The sequence below is a fragment of the Squalius cephalus genome, assembly GCF_949319135.1.
Source record: "Squalius cephalus genome assembly, chromosome: 7".
Lineage (NCBI taxonomy): Eukaryota > Metazoa > Chordata > Actinopteri > Cypriniformes > Leuciscidae > Squalius > Squalius cephalus.
This window is the reverse complement of record NC_137128.1, coordinates 29,372,454-29,395,651: the sequence shown is the minus strand read 5'-3', so window position 1 is coordinate 29,395,651 and position 23,198 is coordinate 29,372,454. Positions and strand designations below refer to the sequence as shown.

At 37.5% G+C, this 23,198-nt stretch overlaps 3 protein-coding genes across 8 annotated transcripts in view; 1 reads left to right on the top strand and 2 right to left on the bottom strand.

Annotated features, from left to right (window-relative positions):
* The first annotated feature begins 708 nt into the window (after window positions 1–708).
* Window positions 709–16,901, top strand: paxip1 (PAX interacting (with transcription-activation domain) protein 1). Of its 2 annotated transcripts, XM_079875214.1 has the most exons (21): window positions 709–863; window positions 1,493–1,627; window positions 1,787–1,830; window positions 1,996–2,059; window positions 2,163–2,273; window positions 5,496–6,125; window positions 7,117–7,996; window positions 8,153–8,247; window positions 10,044–10,136; window positions 10,314–10,451; window positions 11,750–11,871; window positions 12,088–12,272; window positions 12,385–12,428; window positions 12,592–12,659; window positions 13,398–13,500; window positions 13,841–14,009; window positions 14,794–14,894; window positions 15,097–15,231; window positions 16,070–16,145; window positions 16,299–16,359; window positions 16,590–16,901. In XM_079875214.1, exons 1-21 carry the CDS (start codon window positions 783–785, stop codon window positions 16,603–16,605), a joined length of 3,351 nt encoding a protein of 1,116 aa, XP_079731340.1. In that variant the 5' UTR covers window positions 709–782; the 3' UTR covers window positions 16,606–16,901. The 2 variants fall into 2 exon arrangements, with proteins under 2 accessions (XP_079731340.1, XP_079731339.1); XM_079875213.1 differs by lacking the exon at window positions 16,590–16,901 and having other exon boundaries at window positions 16,299–16,479.
* A 4,526-nt stretch (window positions 16,902–21,427) lies between these two features.
* Window positions 21,428–22,503, bottom strand: LOC307161451 (uncharacterized protein). The gene has a single exon (XM_079876164.1). The coding sequence runs from the start codon at window positions 22,030–22,032 to the stop codon at window positions 21,505–21,507; it is 528 nt and encodes a 175-aa protein (XP_079732290.1). The 5' UTR covers window positions 22,033–22,503; the 3' UTR covers window positions 21,428–21,504.
* LOC307161450 (sickle tail protein homolog) overlaps window positions 21,949–23,198 on the bottom strand; it is a 55,426-nt gene continuing 54,176 nt past the window's right edge. For all 5 annotated transcript variants that reach the window (XM_079876159.1, XM_079876160.1, XM_079876163.1 and 2 more), the window contains one exon: window positions 21,949–22,832. In XM_079876159.1, the coding sequence (XP_079732285.1) occupies window positions 22,695–22,832 (138 nt within the window). In that variant the 3' untranslated portion in view covers window positions 21,949–22,694. The remainder of the gene's footprint in view (window positions 22,833–23,198) is intronic.

The window sequence follows — 23,198 nt, the reverse complement described above, 5'->3', positions numbered from 1 at the left end:
TTTCTTTATCCATAAATATGTCTTCTTCTGACTGACATGTCCAGGAGCCAGCCAGATAAATTGAAATAAAAGGTTTAATGCTTAACTTTTTCTCTCTTTATTTTATTTTTGTGGACATAATATTTTACTCGATTTGAAGTTTCATTAGGTTATGTGTCATCCTTGTTACTTCATATTAGGTCTTATTAACAGCCCTTTAAAAATGTTTGACCTATAACTGAATAAGTTAGATCTAAATATTATCAAGTTAAACAAACAAATACAGGAACGTGTAGAACTGTGTAGCAACACACTGATACTTTTATATTTAAATCGATCATTAAGTTACATTTCTTCCTAAATCAATGTTTTGGTGCAACAAAATGAAACGCTCACAAAACAGAGACACAAGTGTTTCATATTTGGCGCTTTTATTGATGTAAATAAGCGCTTAGGAAATGACGCGCCGGCCACAAATGTGACAAATATAGGGGTGTTGTGAAATTTACAGTACATTTGATTTTATAAAACTAAATATTTTAAGTCTACCAAACAATTTGGGAAACAAGATAAGCAAGTTAATAATGGAATTTGTACAATTTATTCTTACATTTTATATATTTACCAGACGTAATTGCGTAAAGTGATTGACCTACCCCCATGAAAGACATGTAAGCGCCCAGAGCCCGCCGAATCCTCTTTGGCGCTTCTGTTCCTCTTTCCTATGAGGCCAGTTGTACGCTAATCTGACAGCCACACAATGCTTACTTTCCGCTGTAAAATAATTTAAAGCAGTTAAAACAATGTCGGAAGACGACTTAAAAGTACCGGAAGAGCTTTTCAAGGACGTGAAATTCTATGTGGTGGGAGACATTGATCAGAAGGTATATTTAACTGTAATAATAAGACATTCATTTAGCCTTTTGGCTAATAGTGGCTTACTGACTGGTGTTAGCATAAAAGCTAACCCACATAAACACTCATAACATGGCGAAAAGTAGAGGATACATTTGGACAAACCGTATTTAATGTAACTCTTGAGTATATTAGGGTTTATTTATTAAGGACTCCCTCTTTTGTATGTATGGTGTGCTCCTTTATCTGCTGTTAGCGAAAGTCCTTTCTTCAGCATGTTAGCCATCATCAGTGACAACAATGCGACACTTCCCACGTTGAACTAATCTTTTAGTTGTATCAGCGATTTATTTGCAAGTGAATTAATAATCATGCCCCTGGACTGTGTGTATACAATATTTGTCAAGGCTAGCTTGTATCTTAAATGGGAGGTCAAGGAAACGCAAATAACGCTAGCATCTGTAGCCCTCTTCGGTGTTTATCATAGTGTCATCTTTTGGCATTATGTGTAGTTTTTGCTTACATTTTTGCACGATTTTATGTGCGGTTCCTGGTCCATATATTAAGAGTTGCAGCAAGCAGATTATAAGTTTGTTTTTATGAATTATCTGTTTTATGACTGACATGGTGATGATCGCGTGTTGACATTTGCTTATAGGTTGTGCAACTTCTGAAAGCTGGGAAAGGAAAAGAAGTGTCTTACAATGCCCTCGCCACCCACATTATAGCAGAAGATGGGGACAATCCAGAGGTCGGGGAGTCCAGAGAGGTCTTTGACTTGCCTGTTGTGAAGGTAAACAGACATAATATTGCACTGAAGGGTTTAGAAGTCAGACATTTTTAGTTGGCCACATTCTAGACAGATCTCCTGCCTATAATTATATGTGGTCACTTACTGTTGCTAATACAATTGTGCTGCAATGTTTAACATGCATATTAATTTCTGTTTCAGCCAAGCTGGGTGATCCTGTCGGTCAAATGTGGAGACCTGCTACCGTATCCTTTAAAGATTCACTGGTTTGAAAATCTTCAGTTCTACTGTTGTTTTTGCACCCATGTTCACATGTCACCATCAACTTCATGCAACCTTGAAACTGATAATGAGTTAAAGAGGAATATCATACCATTTAATTTTTTTTATCTTGACGGTTAATAAATCAGAGTTACAGGATTTTCTCCAGAGTCAGGACAAGTGTTCTTTGGTGTCACAGCTTGTCTGCCACATGTAAGTAATGCATGCATATTCATTAAATTCTACACATTATTGTCTGCCATTATCAGGCTGCAGGTTTGATTTTAGTGTTTACTAATCTTGTCTTTGTTTATAGCTGGCAGAGGATCTCAACACACTTTGGGCCTTTATCACGTTCTATGGAGGTGACTGTCAGCTCCACTTCAACAAGAAGTGCACCCATCTTGTTGTGCCTGAACCAAAGGGGGTAAGCGCATGTCTGTCATCTTGTCTTAATGCATATAATTAATGTTTGCTATTATTGGTTAGATGTCACTCAGATTGAGGGTGTGTGTTTACTAATACTAAATATATAGGGCACAGTAAGGCATTGTGCATCAACAGTCTTATGGTCCACACTCTCCATAGTAAAGTGGGGGAGGTGTGTGAGATTCAGCAGCTCAGTTAAAGTTTACGACTAATAGAGTGCCTTTAACAGCTGCTATCTGCAAGACACTGTCTAGGTTTACATCTGTGGGTTGTTTTCTCTTGGATCAGTTGAGGGATGGGACTGGATTGCTGGTCTGGTTTTATTGGCTCTGTTTTTGAGGTCTGAGTGGTGTATTCAAAAAGGGTCAGTTTTATTGCCCTATCTTCACTGTCTAGGTTTTCAAAGCCTGCCCTTTATAGGCAACTGTAAAAGATAATATCTGGTGAGCAATGCTGAAACCTTTTTGATTAAACTCATAATATTGAGAAATATTCTGTGTACTTTGATGAGTATCATGAAAATATTGTAATTGCAGTGATGTGATCTCTTTGTTTTCTTTGACTTTTGGGGTTGTGGATTCAGTAGGCATTAGTGTGTCTGTCAAACACAAACTTTTATCATCATGCAGTAATTTATCATAATTTATTTCAGAAAACAGCTTTTTAAGTTGTTGTTATTTATTTTGTTTTTATATCTATATGACTATATAATAATATGTTTAATAAAACAATTATTGTTATTTTATAGGGCTGCCTCAGACTATAGCCTATTTTCTGTCGACTGTAAGCCATAGCCAGTGATTCCCATCCTCTTCCATCTCATGGCCCACACAACCAAACCTGCAAGTTTCCACCGCCCACTGCAAGAATTTTAACAAACCTGACTTTGTCGCGTTGGTTAATGAGGACTTGGAAACGGAGATTGTTAACAGTCTTTTTTTTAATAAACTGGCAATGAACCGAAAATGCAGATAATGAGTTACAGAGCCCATGCCCGGTTCCTGGGTGCTCTAGCCTTAAAGGGTTAGTTTGGGTGAACTATGGGTAAAATAGTTTGGGTGAAAATGACAATTCTGTCATCATTTACTTAAGTTGTTCCGAACCTGTATGAATTTCCTTAGAATTCAGAAATTAACTTTTCATAATGTTCATATTCTTCAGCCTTTAGAAATAAAGAGACAACACAAAGAGATGGAAGAAAATGGCATTGTTGATGGTAACCTGGGAAACGATATATTCGCCAACAAATATAACACATATTTTATTGAATGATGAGAAAATAGCTAGAGGTCAGATCCATTCTTTGAAATATCACATCTGACATTCCTTCACTGCAGATTATGGGTCGCCTCGCCACTTTTTCTGTGACGCCGATGATTCAAGTTTTTTTTTTTTATTGGATCTATAACCTTTATTAAAGGGATAGTTCACCCAAAATTTTTTATTCTGCCATCATTTACTCACCCTCGAGTTGTTCCAAACCTGTATGGAACACAAACACTTGTGGAGCATTTGCCAAATCTGTTTCACCAATATTCTATTACAGCAGCTTATAAAAGGCTATAAATATATATATATATATATATAAGTTTCAACAACATATGACCAAAACCCATATTAAATGGAATTTTTGCAAACACTTGTTGGTGTTTTAAAGGGAGTTTTAAATTAATCGTATAAATTGGCTTTAATGCACCTGCTGCACAGGTCCAGTTATATTTCATGATGTATTTTGTCAAAAAAAAATTTTTTTTATAATAGGTGGATAAATCTGGGTTTGACATTAATGGTTGTCCGCTTGTCCGGGACAAGTGGATTTTTTTGAAGGGATAATTAGAAGAGAATTTTACTTGCCCAACCGGACAAGTAGCCTGATTAAAATGTCAAAAACAAAAAAAGAACTAGGGAATCAATAAAATGAGAGAATGATTCTGATTCCATTACATTATGTAATGTAACATAAATTCTTTAATTTGATCAGCCCTACCTAGAGTAACATCCCTATGGTGTCTTATTATTCTAATTTAATTTATTGATCAAATTTAAGAATTTAAAATGAATGAGGAAGCATACGTTTAATAAGATTAGGGGGGCAAATGCCCTAAATGCATTTAAATATATCAAAGCTGATTGATCACTGATGAAAATATTGCTTCAGAATAAATTATATTTTGTTTAATTAAATTATATTTAACTTTTTTTCTCAGAAAAGTGAATGACAGATTTGGACAAGCACATGAAAAGGCTTAATGTCGAACCCTGTGTATTGGGATCAAAGCAGTGTGAATGGGAAGCCATAATACCAGAATAACAGCTAATAGCCTCTGAATAAAAAGCAAAAGAATAATGAGAAGAGTAATAAAGATTAGGTGTCATACCCGGCAGAGGTATGAAAGAGTTCTCGAGTGAGAACAATAGAAACATGAATATTTCCGGGTCAGTTATCTCCAAAGCAGGCATATGGAGTGTTTCCATTGCATGGTATGGCTCGCCTTGGCTCACTTTACTTTTGCTTAGTTTGCTTTTCCACTGCAGTTTAGTACCACTTTAAAGTGGGTTGGATCATGTTGCGCCAAATTCAAATGACTCAAATCCAATGACGCTGCTAGTGACGATTCTCTCTGGCCAATCAGTGATCTGCAGTGTTTATACATCAAATTTTAGTATCAGTACGGCTCGCTTGGAACCTCAGCTGAGGTGGTACTAAAAAAAAACAGTACTAGGTACTGTACATAAAAATGATATTTTTAGAGATATCAACAACTTAGATTTGAAATGAAGCATAAGCAGACTTGTGACTTCAACTTCATTGTATTTCTAAGTTGCTACACCACAGCCACATAATATTTTTATACATTTAAAAAACATTCTAAACATTTTTATATTTGTTTTTATGTTTGAGCTTGTATATCTCCATATTAATAACAGTCTGACTAATTCTAAATCTTTAACTGGAAACTGTTGGCTTTTTTTTAAAGTTAGTTATGTGTCTATTCAGAATTAACTTATGAGCAGCAACTTTTTTTATTTTGGGTATGTCATTTATGGCCCACTTGCCAAAATGGGGGGTGCAGAGAAAAGGGTTAAACAAAATTAAGAATATTACTATTGTAATATTTCACTGTAAAATAAAATTGAATATCTAAAAAATAATATAATATATTTTACAGTACAACTGAAATTTGCTCTTCATTTGTTTGTTTTTTTCTGTCTTTTCCAGGCCAAGTATGAGTGTGCTTTGCGGCATAGCAACATTAAGATAGTAACCCCAGAATGGATTTTGGACTCTGTAAAAGAAAAGAGCAGGAAAGATGAGACTTTATATCACCCACGGCTTACATTATATGAGGCACCGGAAGAGGATGGCAGCGAGTATGAAAATGAGAGAAGCTCAGGTTCTGAAGGCAGCTACAGTGACAGACGCTCACCTCACAGCCGAAGGTCCAGCCCTACATCATCTCGTGATGCTTCCCCAGTAGGCAGGCGTAGTCGTTCAACCTCACCAAAGCATGAGCACAAATCAGAGTTGATGTTCGATGACTCTGATGACTCGTCCCCAGAGAAGGAAGACCGCAACCTGAACTGGACCCCAGCTGAGGTGCCACAGCCTGGCCCTGCCAAGCGTCGACTACAGCCTGGCAAAGAAACGGGTTTGATCAATCTGTGTGCCAATGTCCCACCTGTACCTGGAGGCTTTGGGCCGCCAGATGCTCGGCTGGTCGGCACAGGTGGAGGTGTGCCTCTAGGGGTGGAGAGATCTGAGGTCATGGGTGGATGGAATCCAACTCCCAGGACACTGAGGAACATTACTAACAATGCAGATACGCAACAAGCCTCGCGACCCTCCAATGTAAGAAATAGTTTTGAGCGCTATGACCGTATGTACTCTGTGACAGTAAAGATGTATCCATTGGTAGAGATTCTGTTAAGTACACTATTTCGGCTGCACAATATATCAAAAATCGATTTTGTGAAATGGCTTAGTACAATTGGCAAATCACGCAGGCTTACTTACCCTATTTAAGTAAATGTATGTGCTACCGGTTTCAGACTGTAGTGTGCCATTTACACATAAAGTTCAAGATACAGTGTTTCAGAGTCTCAGAGTGTCTTGGTAATCGGCATGCATGTAAATGACCTTACTCTGAAACCAGCACACTTATTTATTTGCTGGCAATTGGGTGTAACGGATCGTAGTCTTGCCTATTTAAACATTTAACCGTTTTTAAACCTTTTAAGCACAAGAGGAGGAAGAGAGCTCAATTCGGTACTCACACGCTGTTTTCTGTGCGCACACTCAAATCGTGCACACCGACAGTGCGTGAACACAGAATTGAGTTCTTTCCCGTCTCCTTGTGCTTGAAAATTGAAAATTATCTCAAAATACCCGCCTCTGCAAGCATTCTATTAAACACAGTCGGTTATGTCTTAAGTGTACGTAAACGGTTGAGAATAAAAAACGGATGTGTGCCAGTATATTGAATGCGTGCTGTCTGTGACGTAAATCAAACAACAAATCACAGCTTTAAGAAAGATAAATCTATATTTATTTTATACGGTGAACAGTGTGTAGTGTTATTTTACACTTAATACATTTCTGAACCTGAGTACTACAATTAGACCTTACTTTATTTGTAACTTTGTTCTATAGTATTTTTTAAATATTTGTAATTTGTGCTATTTTATTACTTAATTAAATATTAATTCAGTAATACAACTTTTATTAAATAATGTAAAGAAGGGTTTTTTTTCCTTCAGTTTGATTCTTTTCTTTACATTTATGAAGCTGGTATGATTTATATTTATATTTTCTGTGTGTAATTAATTGTGTGTAATTTTAGATCCTCCAGGGTCTTTCATCTTCCTCTAAAGGTGTGGTGGAGCACCTGGGAAATCAAGGCCAGTCTGGTGTTCCCAACCAGATTCTGTTTAATCCAGGTACAACCCAGCAGCAACTACCACCTGAAGCACAACAGTTAATGCAGCAGCAGCAGTCACATCAGCTACCACAACATCAACAACAGCACCCACAACAGATGGCACAACAGCATCCTATAATGCTGCCGCAGGTCATGCAGATGCACCACCATCAGCAACAGCAACCGCAACAACAACAGCAGCAGCAACCGCAGCAGCAGCAGCAACCGCAGTCGCAGCAGCAGCAGCAGGGCTTTCCTCAAATGCCTCAGCAATCCCATCAGTTCTTACAGCAACAGATGCATCAGCAGATGTATGCACAACAACAGCAGCAGCAGCAGCAGCAGCAACAGCAACACACATTCCCACAGCAACAAATGCGACCACAGCAGCTCCAGAGGCCACCCTTGCAGCAGCAGCAGCAACAACATGCATTGCAGCAGCAATTGCAGCAGTTGCAACAGCAGCATAGACTCCAGTTGCAGTTACAACAACAACAGCAGCAGCAGAAGCAACAACAACAACAACAACAACAGCAGCAGCAGCAGCAGCAAAACCAGCAGCAGATGCACCAACAGCATTTGCAGCAGCAGCAACAACATTTCCTACAACAACAACTCCAACAGCAGCACATGCAACAGCTGCAACAACAGCAGCAAATGCAACAGCAGCATCTGCAGAACCAGCAGCCTCTGCAGCATCAGAACCAGCAGGTTACTCCACATCAGACCCAGACCATGCTGCAACCTCCAGTGATGCCTGCACAGCTGCACCAACTCTTTGGGCATGAGCCAGGCCAAGACAGTAAGTACAGTGTTTTTTTTTGTGAACAAAATACATACAATACATATGCTATTGAGATGTATGCTGAGTCTCAGCAAATTTTAGCTAGCCTAAACATTTTTTCTTAATGAACTGAGAAGATGGCAGATAAATTTAGCTTCATGCATTTTTTTTCAGTCCCTGAAGAGGGATTCCTGGTTGGCTGTATCTTTGCTATTGCTGACTATCCAGAACAGATGGCTGATAAACAGTTACTGGCCACATGGAAAAGGGCAAGTGACTCCACCACACCTCAGCTAATACTAAATTAGTTACACCAAACTGTAAACTTTTGTTTTGTTTTTTTGTTTAGAAAACAGTTTAGAGTGGTATGTAAAGTGTTGGGCGATATGCTCCATTTTCATATTGTCCTATCCTCATATCGCCTGTGAGATCGGTGATACACAATATTATCGTGAGGGGGGCGGGGCTTACTTATTTAATTATTAACTTGCTTATTTACTCATTAATTTGCTTGTTTTATGATAATCCTTTTTCTATATTGTTAGCAAAGGTGGAGTGTTTATTAATAGGCTAAATCAGGTTATTTCCTGGTATAGTGAGGTAAAAAAAGATCCTAATCATTTTTGTATATTTGTATATTGAGTATTGTACATGAGTATTTCAACATGTCAGCGGGAAATTTACGGACACACATTATCCTCTCATGCTGTTACAGATGCAGCATTTTGACTGTACTTCTGCATGAGATGGGAACACGTTTTAATAATTTCTTGGGTCAAGAAAGAGTCGGAGTTTGTGATATATGTCCTCCTACCAGTTCTCTCTCTGTCTGGATGCACTTCACATATGCACACTTCAATAAGCCCAAAGAACGCGGGTTAATGTGTTTTAAATGCCAGGAGAAATGAGAGTAAGGGGCAAAAATCTAGCTGAGTCGATCAGTTTATACTTCAACTTATGACTTGACTGCGACCGCAAAGGAAAACGGGTAACGTGCATGTAAACGCGCTCATTCCCTGAAAGTGAAAGCAGAAACGGACTGAGCTTTCGGCATCTGTCGCTGCATTAACAGCGCATTCTCTCAGAGACAACAATGGATATAACGGTATAGCAACTATCTTAATTTACTGGCTTAATATTTCTCTTGTGGACCTACATTAATGACAGTGAAAAAATTAGAATAATATTTCTTGGTAAACATGTGTTTGAAGCTGCTTTTGATTTTCGCAGATGGCAGAGTTGTGCTGTGTTCGTGAACTAAATACTGTTATTAGGCCTATATCATTTTAGTGATATTATTATTATTATTATTATTATTATTAATAATATTTTGAAATTGTATTGTTTTTAATGTTATTAGTGTCATTAAATGTTTTGTTAATGTGCTATGGCAGCAAAATACTGACGAACAACAATGCCGTTTTCATCTCGGATCTGTATAAGAATGATGCGTCTGTTAAAACAAGCACTCTTGACAATTTGTGAATGGATCACCTTGCAATTTAAATTTGATGTGGGATGTAGTTTTTTAGTCTGTTTTAAAAACATTTTCTTAGAGGAGTCCTCATACGCACGTGTCGGTGATGTGTTAGGCTATGTGATTATTCCTAATATTAATTTAATAACAATACTAGCTTTATAATAATAATAATAATTGAATACAGTTATGGGAAAACGAGCCAGTTATCGTATTGATATCGTCAAAGGCATCTGCCATCAGCGATACACGATACTATCGTCTATCGGCACAACCCTAATGTAAAGTGCTTCTAAATATACAGAAAATAACGGAGAACAGGTGATGAAGCAACCCAGTTCCAGTGCAACAAACTTCATTTAGTGGGAGGAATTAATTAAAATTGGATGTTTTCAAGTGTCAGTAAATGTATTAAAATGAATCAGTTTCTTAAATTCTTAGATTCTGAATGTGAGTAGCACATGATGAAATGGTATTTTAGAACATCTGTAAGAAGGTGCATCGACCCATCGCTTAACACACTTTTAGATATTTTTGTTTTTGTTTTTCTGGCAGAATCTAATTAAGACATTGTTATTTTGCAAACAGATCATTCAGGCAAATGGAGGCACTGTAGACTCTGCTCTTAGCCGCTGCACTCATTTACTTTGTGAGAGTCAAGTCAGCAACACCTATCTCCAGGTAAACATAAAAGCTTGCTTTGAAAAGAAACATACATTATACATCATCCCCACCATCTTTTATACTGCATGGTTTAATTGGTGGGAATACATCCTGAATGTTATGTGTGCTTTTTTTAGGCTACTCAGTCGTGACATTTACTAACGATCTCTTATTAAACTGTTTTTCCTGCGCCAGGCTCTGAGAGAGGGAAAGCGTTGTGTGACTGCTCACTGGCTTAACACTGTCCTCAAGAAGAAGAAGATGGTCCCCCCTCACAGGACTCTTCATCTTCCCTTCAGCTTCCCTCCAGGGGCCAAGCCCTGCTCGCAACATGTAAGAACCAGCCCTTTCTATTCAAGGGTTCAGCATCATATTAAATTAGGCCTGGGTAAAAATATCAAAATTATAGATTAATTGCAGTATTCATTACATCAGTCTTTTAAACTATACCTGACTGTCATTACTTGGAAGTAATTGTTATTGTTATTATTAATAATATTAAGATATTTGGGTTAATTAAAGTAATGAATCATATTTATATATTGGGGTTAATTAAAATATTTGCAATTTACGTCTGCTGATAGTTTGGTGGTTATGTCTCAGGCTTTTGTGCTCTACTGTTTGAATTTTATTATGCTGTCGAATGCTACGATAACCATCTCTGAAAATATCACGGTAAATGGTATTACAGAGTTCAATTCAATATTGATTCATTTTTATATATTTTAGGTAGTACATATCTCCCAACTAATGCTGTAAACTATACAGGGAACCTTCTCATTTTGTACGTTTATATTATATGAAAGGTTAAAATTAATAGCAAAACCCAAACTATTATATTTAAGTGCTATTTGTTTTCAGATATAATTCACATACTCAAATAACATGTATGTAAACATTTTGTGACTAAAACACTGGGCAATTGCATAAGAGATGATCTTTTCATATACCGATCTTTTCACACCGCATTTAAGACCGTCAAAGTGGCATTTATTGCTTGAATTTTGTGGTGAAATTGACAGAATTTGAAACCATGGAGTGGGCAACCCTCACTTGAACTACTTGTGATTCAGAGGGTCAAATAGATCGGAGCTAATGCCGGCAATTGGTTTTTTTTAAACTGTGCTAAAGTGAGATTGTGTTATTACATTATCGCTTTAACTTCGACAGCCTTAAATTCTACACAAGACATTTCTTCACACTCAGTATGAGTTGTAGTACTATTTGTTTTACTGCCCCCTTTTGATTGGCAGGATACAATTGGCCCTGATCATCAGCTGTTTCAAAAAAAAAAGAAAAAAAATCAGCCAATATTGATTATTGACCAATACATCCATAACAATAATGTCCTGATTTTAATCAATCCTAGTATTTGAAATAAAAATACTTATGTTATTGAAAATAATAATAAAATACTAATCCAGGGCATGAACGTTCACACATTTTAGTGTGTGAACCATACTCATTGATATTGAATCAATACAAAAAAACTAATAAAATATAATCAAATACCCAGTCCTATGTTAATCATATACCATTATCCAGTTTATCATGCATTTGAGTGGCTTTTACATGAACTTCAGTGTTATTCAGTGTCATTATCTGATTTTGTGTTTTTTGTCGTAACTCAGGTTATTTCTGTGACTGGATTCGTGGACAGTGACCGTGATGATTTGAAGCTCATGGCCTATCTAGCAGGAGCAAGATACACAGGCTATCTGTGTCGAAGCAACACTGTGCTCATCTGTAAAGAGTAAGAACCAGTGCAGTCTCCTGTTGTTGCCTCCTTCCAACTTGTTGCTCACTTTTTTCTTCTAGCAACTGTTAAAAGTTTTTTTGTGTAGAAAATCTAAAGTAGAGTGTTTTTTTATATAAACTAAACCAAAAGTAATAGTTTTATATCTCTCTGGAAACTCAATCTGTCTGTTTTTAGTAATTATTGTTAATATGCCCCTGTCAATGCCATCAGGCCGAGTGGGCTGAAATACGAGAAGGCAAAGGAGTGGAGGATCCCATGTGTGAACGCCCAGTGGCTGTGTGACATACTTCTGGGGCACTTTGAAGCTTTGAGGCAAATCCAGCACAGTAGATATTCTCAGTTCAATTTGCCCGAACCACTGGCACCCAACCCGCATCTTGTGCACAATCTTCTGAGTAAGTTTTATTTCAAATTTCAGCAATGTAATTGTAAGTTATTTTGATGCTATAGCTGATTTCCAGGCTATCGAGGAGGTAGAATAAAACATGCTCTCATTTTTGTGGTCAGGTGCTTGGCGCATTCCTGTGAAGATCTCATCGGAGGCGTTGGCGGTGAGTGGGCTCTCACACGGACACACTCTGATTGCTCTCTCTCTCGTTTGTGATGCTTGAGTCTTGCAGTGAAGGTCCTCTGTGGATACACGTGTAACAGCATGTCTGGGCAGAGGTGTATGTGTGCAGACTAAGTCATCTTTTTTGTTGTCTCTTCACGCAGACCTTGCGACTGCAGCTGAAACAGAAACAGGCTGACATCGGCTTGCAGCCGCCCAACAAGAGACCCAAGTGAGTACAAACAGTGAAAGATTGCTGGAACTGTAGGTAGAGCTGTATAGCAGAATCTGGATTGTGGTGATTCCGTTCTTCCTATAATTTTCTGTTGTATCTCTCAATGTTCCTGTAAAACCCAAAGTCTACTTCAGTTTTATCGTGAATGCTTAGTACATGAGTACAGCCAAATTCATAGCCTTTACAATAAACTTAATGTGGTAGCATATTTGAACACAGGCACTCGACGCATGAATGATCAAAAGATTCATCTTTGTCCAGTGTCTTCCCCATTTCTCTCCAGGAGTTATGACCAAATTCTTTATTTAAACTGGAGGTATGCGTATCTCTTAACCCACTTACCCAAGAGCTAGACAACATCTCTTAGCGTCTCTTTTGTCTGTTTGTTGCATTTTGTTGTTACATCTCCAATTCTTTTTTGACTGTGAGACAACAGCTTTTGGACAAACTAATTAGTGCATAAAAAATTCAAGGTGCATGTGCTAGCTGAGCGTACAGAGCTGTGTGTGTACAGTACACGCATACCATAATGATGATGAAATTTGTGCCGTGTGCATGGTACATATACGCTAGCGTACGCCTAAAGACATATACTTAGGGAGTAGGTGACAAAAGCTAAAATAAATAAATAGCATATTAAAAGTAAGTTCCATTAAGTACAAGAAGTTCAAAAACCATGGAGAACTTTCCGAGCTGAATTTTTGACAAAATTACATTGTCTCTCTTATTTTGCAGGCTAGAGGAGTTGCCAACACCTACTAAAAAGCTCCCACCTGAGTCCACACCTTACGTGCTTTTCACAGGCTTTGAACCTCTGCAAGCTCAGCAATACATAAAGGTATCTAAACACATGCTCACTTCCTGCAGATAGCGGATACATTTAGTCAAATTAATGTCAATGGCCTAGTTTGAAGTGCCATAGCATTTCTCTATTCACAATGTGTCAAAGGCTGCTGGAAAGGTCTGAAAATGATGTTTGTAAAATGGTCATGAACTAATTCCATTTGAACTGTTCGAGAGCACTGAAAATTGCTCCATTCAGATGCGCTTCAGTAAGTAACCCTCATGGTGTTCTGTTTGCCCTCCCCTGCATCCTTTTATCCTTTCTTTTTTGATCTCTCTCTCTCTCTCTCTCTCTCTCTCTCTCTCTCTCTCTCTTGCTCTCGCCTTGGCTGCAGAAATTGTATGATCTTGGAGGGGAAGTGGCTGACAGCACTCAGAAGTGCACTCATCTGGTTGCTAACAAAGTGACAAGAACGGTGAAGTTCCTCACTGCTGTATCCGTAGTCAAGCACATAGTCACTACAGAATGGCTGGAGGAAAGCTGGAAAAGCCAGAAATTTGTGGGTGAGTCTGTGTGGAGTCTAATTTACGTTTCAATCGATTATTACTGATGTGTAGACGCTCTGAGGAGCCTTGCTTCATATCCCAGCTAGAAAGGTTTTGGATTAAAAAATCAAAAATTAATGGTATGTAATGAAAACATAGATTGGAAAAAAGTTGGATTCACAAGCAGTTTCCATAGAAATGGATGACAATCTCAACTCAGCTTCTTGGGAAAGTAAAGTCCATCAGAAATGTGCTGATGTCAAAGTTGGCAGTAATACCAAAAATTATAGGCACCAAACAAAATTTCCACATCAACACCAAAAATGTTTTTTTGCAAATGAATATTGGAATCATTAGTCTTGTAATGTATTTTCCATAAGCTTCATTCTAGAATGTTACAACAAATGCATTAAAACATTGAAATGCTTTGAATATACTGTTACCTTTTAGGTTTACACCTTTATTTAGTACTTTAAAAATAAGGCCTGATATGATCTGCCTACAATATTGTTTCAGTCACACCAGTGGCTGTAATTTAAAAGTATAGTTCACAAAAAATGACAGCGTGTCATCATTTACTCACCCGCATGTGGTTCCAAACCTGTATGACTTTATTTCTTGTATTTTGAGAAATGTCAGTGTTTTTGTCCATACATTTGAAGTAAATGGTCACCAAAACTGTTTGTACATTTATGGAACAACGTGGTTGAGTAATTTACAGAATTTGAATTTTTGGGTGAACATTATATTAGCAGGCATAGATGTATTGTGCATCCCTAGTGATAATTTGATTTGTTTGCAGATGAGCAGAGCTACATGCTGCGAGATGCAGAGGCAGAGGTGTTGTTCTGTTTTAGTCTGGAGGAGTCACTGAAGAGAGCTCATGCAGCTCCGCTGTTCAAGGTGAGGAGCTTTGAGGACATTACAGTCCGTCCTCTATCACATTCTCACTGTATTCTGTGCAGGTTCACTTGTTTATGACGGTGCAGAACAATAAGCCAAACAACTATTCATTTCAGCAGTGACATGTGGCCTAATTGGATATCACAGAGAATGTGTTTCACTGATGGGTGTGTGTTCAGTCGTCTCACTCTTCTTTTAACAGGGGAAGTATTTCTATATAACTCCAGGAATCTGTCCGAGCCTCAGCACAATGAAAGTTATAGTGGAGAGTGCCGGAGGGAAAGTGCTCTCCAAGCAGCCCTCCTTCCGCAAGATCATGGAGCACAAGCAAAACAAGGTACACTAATCAGATCCTCAATACAGGGGTGTACAGGGCTGTTGTATTGCTGTGTCAGACTTAATGAACATCTATTTACAGCCTACACAACAGAGCTGTTTTCTAGATTTTGTGCTCTTTTTGTTTTGTTTGGTGTTTGAAATAATTGCTCACAATGTGAAATTGAAAGTGCATACATTTAAGAGGAGTATCCATGATTATGGCAGTACTTAATATACACTTCCAAAAGATTTTCCTTTTTTGAAAGAAATGAATACTTTTATTCAGCAAGAATGCAATAAATTGTTCAAAAGCAACAGTAAAGACATCTATCATGTTCAAATAAATGCTGTTCTTTTGAACTTTCTATTTATAAAAGAATCCTGAAGAAATTCACCATAAAAACATTAAGCAGCACAACAATAATAAATGTTTCTTGAGCAGCAAATCAGCATATTAGAATGATTTCTGAAGGATCATGTGACACTCAAGTCTGGAGTAATGATGCTGAAAATTTTGCTTCACAGAAATAAACAAGTTTAAAATGTATTAAAATAGAAAAGTCTTATAAATTGTAATATTTTACTATATGTTTGATCAAATAAATGCAGCCTTTGTAGTTGTAAGAGACTTTCAGAAACATAACATTTTACCCGAACTTTTATTAGTTATTAGTTATTGTTAGGTGTTACCAAAAGTTTTTGACATGTCTCATAACCATGGCCTGCTATATAACTTTAAATAAGCATGCTGGAAATGCATGTAAGACATTATTGAAAACTAGTTTGTTCGGTTGATGTTTGTATGTGTGAAATAGTAACTGACTGTTGCACTCTGGATTCATCCATGTTTGATCTAGAACTTACCGGAGATCATTCTGATAACCTGTGAAAATGACTGGCATATGTGTCGAGAGTACTTCCTGAAGAACATTGGTAAGAGTGCATATCCTTCATGTCCAGTTCCCATCTTAGTATTCACATTTATCACTGTAGTATGAAAATGACATGCTATAGTATGTGTATAGATTTAAAAGACTGTTCATGAGTCATCAAGCAGAATCTAATGATTTATTTTCTTTATTTCAGACGTGTACACTGCTGAGCTTATATTGACAGGGGTGTTGACTCAAACCTTGGATTATGAATCATATCCTTTTAAAATAGAAGCAAAATTTAACAGACAAATAAGCAACAATCACTTTTGAGCGGATTCATTGAACCACAAGTATTTACTTTCAGTGATGTCGGACATCAAACTTTGTGAAACTCATCATTTCTGATGTTATATGATGGCATTTAGTTAGACATTTGCAACATCTTTTTTTTTTTTTTTTGTAAAGAATTATGGATGTATGTTTTGCTCCTTAACAATCTCACATATAAATTCACATGATGTCCTTGTTAGGACACGAATATTATTTGACTGCTGGTGCCCTGCTCTGGATTGATGCTAAAGGTTACTTGTTAAATTTTAGTGTACAGTTATGTTATATTTCAATGTTTGTATTTTATTACTTGATTAATAAATAATTTGTTACCAATTTTGTAAACAAAGTAACAGTGAATCTAAATAAATTACTGTTATTTGTAATGATTGTTTAAATCAAGGCAAAGCTGTTTTTACTGTGATACATGTTTGCCCCTTTTATGGTTTTGGAATAAAATCTGAATTTGATTGTGATTTTTAACTAATGAGTCTGTCAATATATCTGACTGACTGTTTTGACTTCTTGAACATTGACTAGTATTTGTTAATGTCAAGTCTAAAAGATAACCTCCTAAATCACAGATCTTTTATTCTATCTAAACTAAAAAAAGGTTTAGCAGGTCACAAAACATATTTACACAATGGCTTCCAATCATCTCTCCTGACCGATGCTTTTGGGAGTACACAGGGTGCTCTGTTCTCATTGAGGCATTCTGCTCTTAAAAGCATTATTCCTGATAGACGGAATTCAATTAAATGCTAATGAAGTGTTAGAGTACTTACCGGTGGAAGGCAATTGTGTGCTGTCAGACAGTTCGCCTGGGGTGATCCCCTAGCTCCTGAGCTGGGTTGTGGAGAGGAGTTGGCAGTAATGCCCTCTAAAATGGGATAAATTAAAACTTACCAGCCAAGGTCATGTGCCAGAAATGCAATAGGGGAAACAATAGGTGGTTCGCTCACCCTCCCTCGAGTCTGGAAATATAGATCGATACCTGTACCCGAAGTGTCTTCAAAATGCTTTTGTTTTGGCATCTAATATAATGCATACAACTATATGTTCTTTTGCAAACTTGTACTAAATTGTTTCATTCATGAATCCACTGAAATGGTTCTTTAACCTTTAATTGAGTGTTGTGAAATATTTGTTATCTGTTTAGCTCAACATTCATCATTCATGTTTCCATGGCGACAAAACGTTTTTTAAACTATCGGTTAGATGCTTATTATCTGCTTATGTTGCAGTAAATTCAGCTCTAGCAAATATGAGCTTCCTTTTCTAGAGGCACATTAAAGAAAGCGAACTGCTATTGCAGCCTTCTTAATTTCCTATCCAATTGACACTCGTTAATTGCGATGAATTAAAAATGCAAATTAGTGACCAGATCTTTGATTAACTTACACAAGTTCCTTGTTGGTTTGTTAATGTCCTCAAAGATTTATGATGTTGATGCTCTTGTACCATAAAACATCAGGAGACACAATAATTAATCTTAAATGCTAAAAGGACTTGCGCTTTAATTACTCTTGTTCTCCTCCTCTCTGTAGCATTGTAGCATTTGGTCTCCTCACTTCTTAATGGTAAATGTATTATAATATACAAATTACATGCTAATTAGATGGTGCAAAGCTTAGGGATTCAGTCATTCTAAAATTTGCATATGAACTAATTATCTTTCATTAAAGCTGGCTAATTACAAATTTGAGGAGGACCTGGAATGAAAATGCAGCGCTCCTTTGTCCAGACAGTGTTTTCATGTCTAATTAGACATTGGATTGTTTGTGCCTATATGACCATTTGGAGAAACTGTGATCAAATCGGAAAATTCAAATTTCATTTTTGATATTCATTACAAATGCCCTTGAGTGAATTTCATGGTGCTTAGTATGTGAATGGCAAGAATAAAACAGTCAACTCAGCTGATGATCAACTGCACCATGTGTCTGAACAGGTATGCTAAATTAATTCTTGAAGACTGAATTGAACTTGGCATTAAAAGTAATGCATATCTAAGCACAAAGAAGTCCAAATTAATAGATGTGCCAATCATCTGTCTCAGAGGAGTTTTGCTGTCCACATAATAGATATGACTCTTACATCAATCAGGTATTAATTGCTTTCACGTCTCATATAATGAAATGACTGCTAAAGGGCATAGGCATAGTTCTAAAATGGCTTTTGAAACCCATTTTTAAAGACTTTTGTTTAAGATCCCCACTTCAGTTTATCTGATATCTCAATATAGCCTTTCTTAAATTGTTACTTAAAGGTCTGAAACATTAAAGGGCAACTCTGGTATCACGTCCAAAGTGCCTGTTTACAGTGAGGCATGTCACATGTGAATACATATATATATATATATAAACATACTTTTTATTACTATGAGTACTTTATCTACAAAACGTGTGCTAAAACCGATGCCAGTTGCTTTCAAATGATTGGGTCAATATTATTTTTCCATCAAAAATGCATGATTACAACAAATACGAAAAAAGAAAAGAAAATGTAACACCTCCCCCAAAATAAATAAAATTAATTTTGAGAGGTTCATCCATTTGAGCTTCAGGTGATTACAGCATGTAATGAGAAGTCCTGCAAGTCGGTGCTGCCCTCTGCAGCTAAAATATTGTTGTGATGGGAACTAGAAGTGCTGTCATTGGTGTTTTCATATAGTTTGATCAGGCCTTGAAACAGGTTAAACTGGCTAGAGAGACAAGTGTGATGTTTTTACATTTGCTTTGAATTCTGCTCTTCATCCTTCCATTTTTCTGTATTGACAAATAAATATTCTAAAACATGATTTTGTTATTATGAACAGCATGAAAAAAAGCCTCAAGTGAAACGAAATGACAATACACTGGAAGCCCTTTATTTGATAATCATCTCTGGCAAGCATCTTCCAAACAATTTCTTTGTACAATTTATACAGTATTACAAAATCAGAGGTAATATTTACAGCATTTACCTTTGCATCATCCATGTTTAAATGTCTGAAAAGCATGCATAGGAGTAAAATTTGGAAATTATTCATAGCCAATATTTTTTTAGTCTAATATTTAACATTTCAGCATGTAAAGAATTGTTATTTTTGGCATTTGACATGAGCTATTTGAAGGAGTACAATAATGGTGTAACACAAAGCTAGGCTACAGAACCACCACAATGGTTGCACAACATCCACTCACGCTATATACACTTATGTTTTAGTCTTTAAATGAACAAAACTTTATGGCAAAACACTATAAACTGCATATTGTTAGTTAAAACTGGCAGTGCACTGGGGGCAAAGAGGCAAACATTTGGTTAAAGGTAGGGTAGGTAATCCTGTTCAGAAACATTTTTTTTTATACTGGGTGAAATGGTCCTTCCATTCTGATAGTAGTCAATACATTATGTGTTCAGAAAAAGGAATGGAAAAAATCTGACCTCTGTAGCAGCTGCAGGACAGTAAAAACTCTGACCAATCACTGCCATTCGGTGCGAATGTAAAGAACCAATCAGATGCCTTCATGTCTCGTGCCCGAGCACCACTGCGTGCACAGCCCTGCGTGCACTCATCACATGTCACCGTTCCCGGAAATATTCAGCTCACTACACCGAGTAAGCAGGAGTTTGCGGCACAATGGCTGAGAAAATGCAGCAAAAAGTACCAATGCCAGCTTTGCTACTTTGCTAAACTACTTCCTCGGACCCTGCCCGCACTCTTGAACGACCTCCTCTGCTTCGCCCTCGACCCCGGAGTGGACCTGTCCTCGAACCGACGATGCGGTACTTGTCTCCGGAGTGTAACGTTAGTCCTCATCAGAGTCAACAATGTTTTCATCATGGAAACTCTTACATGCAAAACACCGTATATGTTATGACTCTTACACGAAATTCACCTTCATCACAGTTTAACTGATGGTAATGGAAAAACGTGTATCAATGCAACCTAGCTTTGCCTTATAAATATAGCTCGTTACCTATAGCCTAAATATAGCTCGTTACCGAATCAAACAAAATATATTTTAAACTTTACCAGTATCAATATGCTAGCTTGATAGTGAGTACTAAAAGCCATCATATTTGTTTATATTCATAGTGATTAAAGTTAGGTATTTTATTACATGTGATTCTGACATGATGTCACTGCATGCACTGCGCTCCTTCCTCTCCGCTCGTCTCAGGTAAATAAATGCGTCTTCAGCAGAGCCTGAGCGTTTGGCGTCGCGCGTTCATGTGTTTTGGGGGCGTGGCTTTGGAAGGAGCCCAGAAGGGAGGGGGTGGAGTGAATGGAAATAATGAGCTGTGTTTACAACAGTCGTGAGAGGTCTACAGACACTCGATTTTTATACTTTCTTTTTCAGAGTACTTACATTTTAATTATGTATTGGTATATAAAGACAGTTTAAACAAATTTGGAATGTTTTTTTTTCTGAACAGGATTACCTACCCTAGCTTTAAATCCCTTTTCAAACTGTCAAATCAATCACCACAGACTTGTTAAACCAATTCTTATAGACATACATTGGGCTCCAAAAGTCTGAGACTTCAAGTGAGATTGCTTCTATTTTGCATTATTAATATTTAATACAACATGTTTCATTTAAAATTATATTATGAGCATTATATATATATATATATATATATATATATATTAATAAGGATTCCTTATTAATAATTTTTTGTTAATCAATGTGCTCTCAGACTTCTGGACCTATATATATGAATATATGGCTAGATACACAGAAATATAATGTTTTCGTCTAATTTCCTTTCCCTAAAAAAGCAATGTATATTTTACATAGTTCATGTAAGTAAACAAATGCACGTCTATAAAATATAAAGCCAACACTGTCAAGTTTAATCCCTCACATAAACCAAAAACAAAGTTCATTATTCAGAAGCACCATATGTGGCTCTCTAGATTCTGAACTACTTCTGGATTTCAGAGGAAGTGCAGAACGACAATAACATCACCCCAAACAAACAGGCATAGCTAAATCAGTGTTTCTGTTTGTTACAGAAGTGCATGGCCTGCAGAAGAACACCTTAAATCCCACCAGAATGAGTGCAAACATAAAGAGCAAAAGAGAGAAATGGACAGCTCATGCCATGTCCCCGGTAAAGGATGCTGGTGTGATAGCGGCTTGGCCACTGCGGGCCTTCAGAGACCTGCGGCTGCTGAAGCTGGACACGTGTACAGCTCGACTTCCCCGGCACATGGCAGTGGGAGACAGGAGGGAGGGAGAGGAAGGGGACGAGGAGGAAGAAGTAGAGTTTGGAGAGACAGCGGAGGAGGAAGAGTACGAGCTAGAGGGGGATGAGGATGAGTAGGAATAAGAGCAGGACTGGCCATTTTGAGTCTGCGGCGGGAGGGTTAGGTTTTGACCTTCAGAACACAGAGAAGGCCCGGGAGACTGTGAGGGCGAGACGGGTCTACAGCTGGGCCAGCTCAGACTGAGACATGGGATCGAGGACTTAGAAGAAGAGGAAGAGGTTTGGTTAGTAAGCTTAGACGTATTTGAACGAGGAGAATGGGTTGAGCTATGTTTCCATGAGCTAGGTATAAAAGCTGGGATCTTAGAAGCAGGCAAAGCAAGGAAAGCATGTTTACTATTCCCACCAGCTTTCATAGCACTCCCGTTAGCCTGCAAACAAAGATGCCGGAAGACATGGAAAGTCAAGTAGGATGATGATGACACATACGTGAAAATATAGAGCTCTATATTCCCTAAAAATAGTCTACATTACAATACAACACCAACAAAAATATTACTCTTGTAACAAAAGGCGTAATCTTGTCTCTTTTCTCTCACAGTTTGAGTAACACATTAAACAATAAAGAGAGAAAAGGGAATAAAAGGATGAATTTGGCCACCAGACCGAAGAGGCCAGAGGTTCTTCAAAACGTCTTCATAATCCAAAGAAATGGAAATATAAACCATCACTCCCCAAACAACACAGTGAGATTACAATCTAAGATCCTTTGTGTTTGTTTTTATGGGTGATTTTTAGATGACAACAGTCAGTTTTCCTGTATAGCTTAATTGTTAGAGCATGGTGCTAACAATGCCAAGGTCATGGGTTAGATTCCCATGGGTTAGGTTGGTAAAAAAAAAAAAAAAAAAAAAAGAGAAGTATATCTTAAAAGTGTCTATATTTAAATGATAACCATGCACAAGGAATTGGTTGTGATGAAGCATAGGGGAAGAGTCATATTGGATCCATTTGTGTCCACAATAAAATTACTCAAACACATTTCCCGTCTGTGTCTTCATGCCTTACACTGGCTGCCCTACAGTAAAACTACCTGTCGGAATTGCCTCTGGGAGTCCTGGAGCTTTTGGGGCTTTCCGGGTTTTTCTGCACTACCTGGCTGCTGGCGGGACTTGGGCGAAGAAATCCGACTCGAAACAGGAGAGTCATCAGAGTTCTGCAAAGATCGACAAGGAAACAGCGTCAGAGACGGACTGAGGCGAATGACTACTACACATCAGAATGAGGAAAGATTTCTTATTTGTAGACATGATTGGGGACAGAAAAGTACAGGAAGCATGCTCAAATGTACAACCAATTTCCCAACCACAGTACATGCACATTATTAATCCCGCAATAAATCAGGGAAAGTCAGCAAAGATCAGACAGAAACGGTTCATGGGTTCAACCTCAATGAAAGTCTTAACAGTGAAAGTAGACAAGAGTGCTTTGAAAAAGAAGGACGTCAAGTACATAATCATGTCCACTGAAATCACACAGAGCCCTCAAAACAGAGTATTCCCAAGTGAGTTCACCAGAAGAC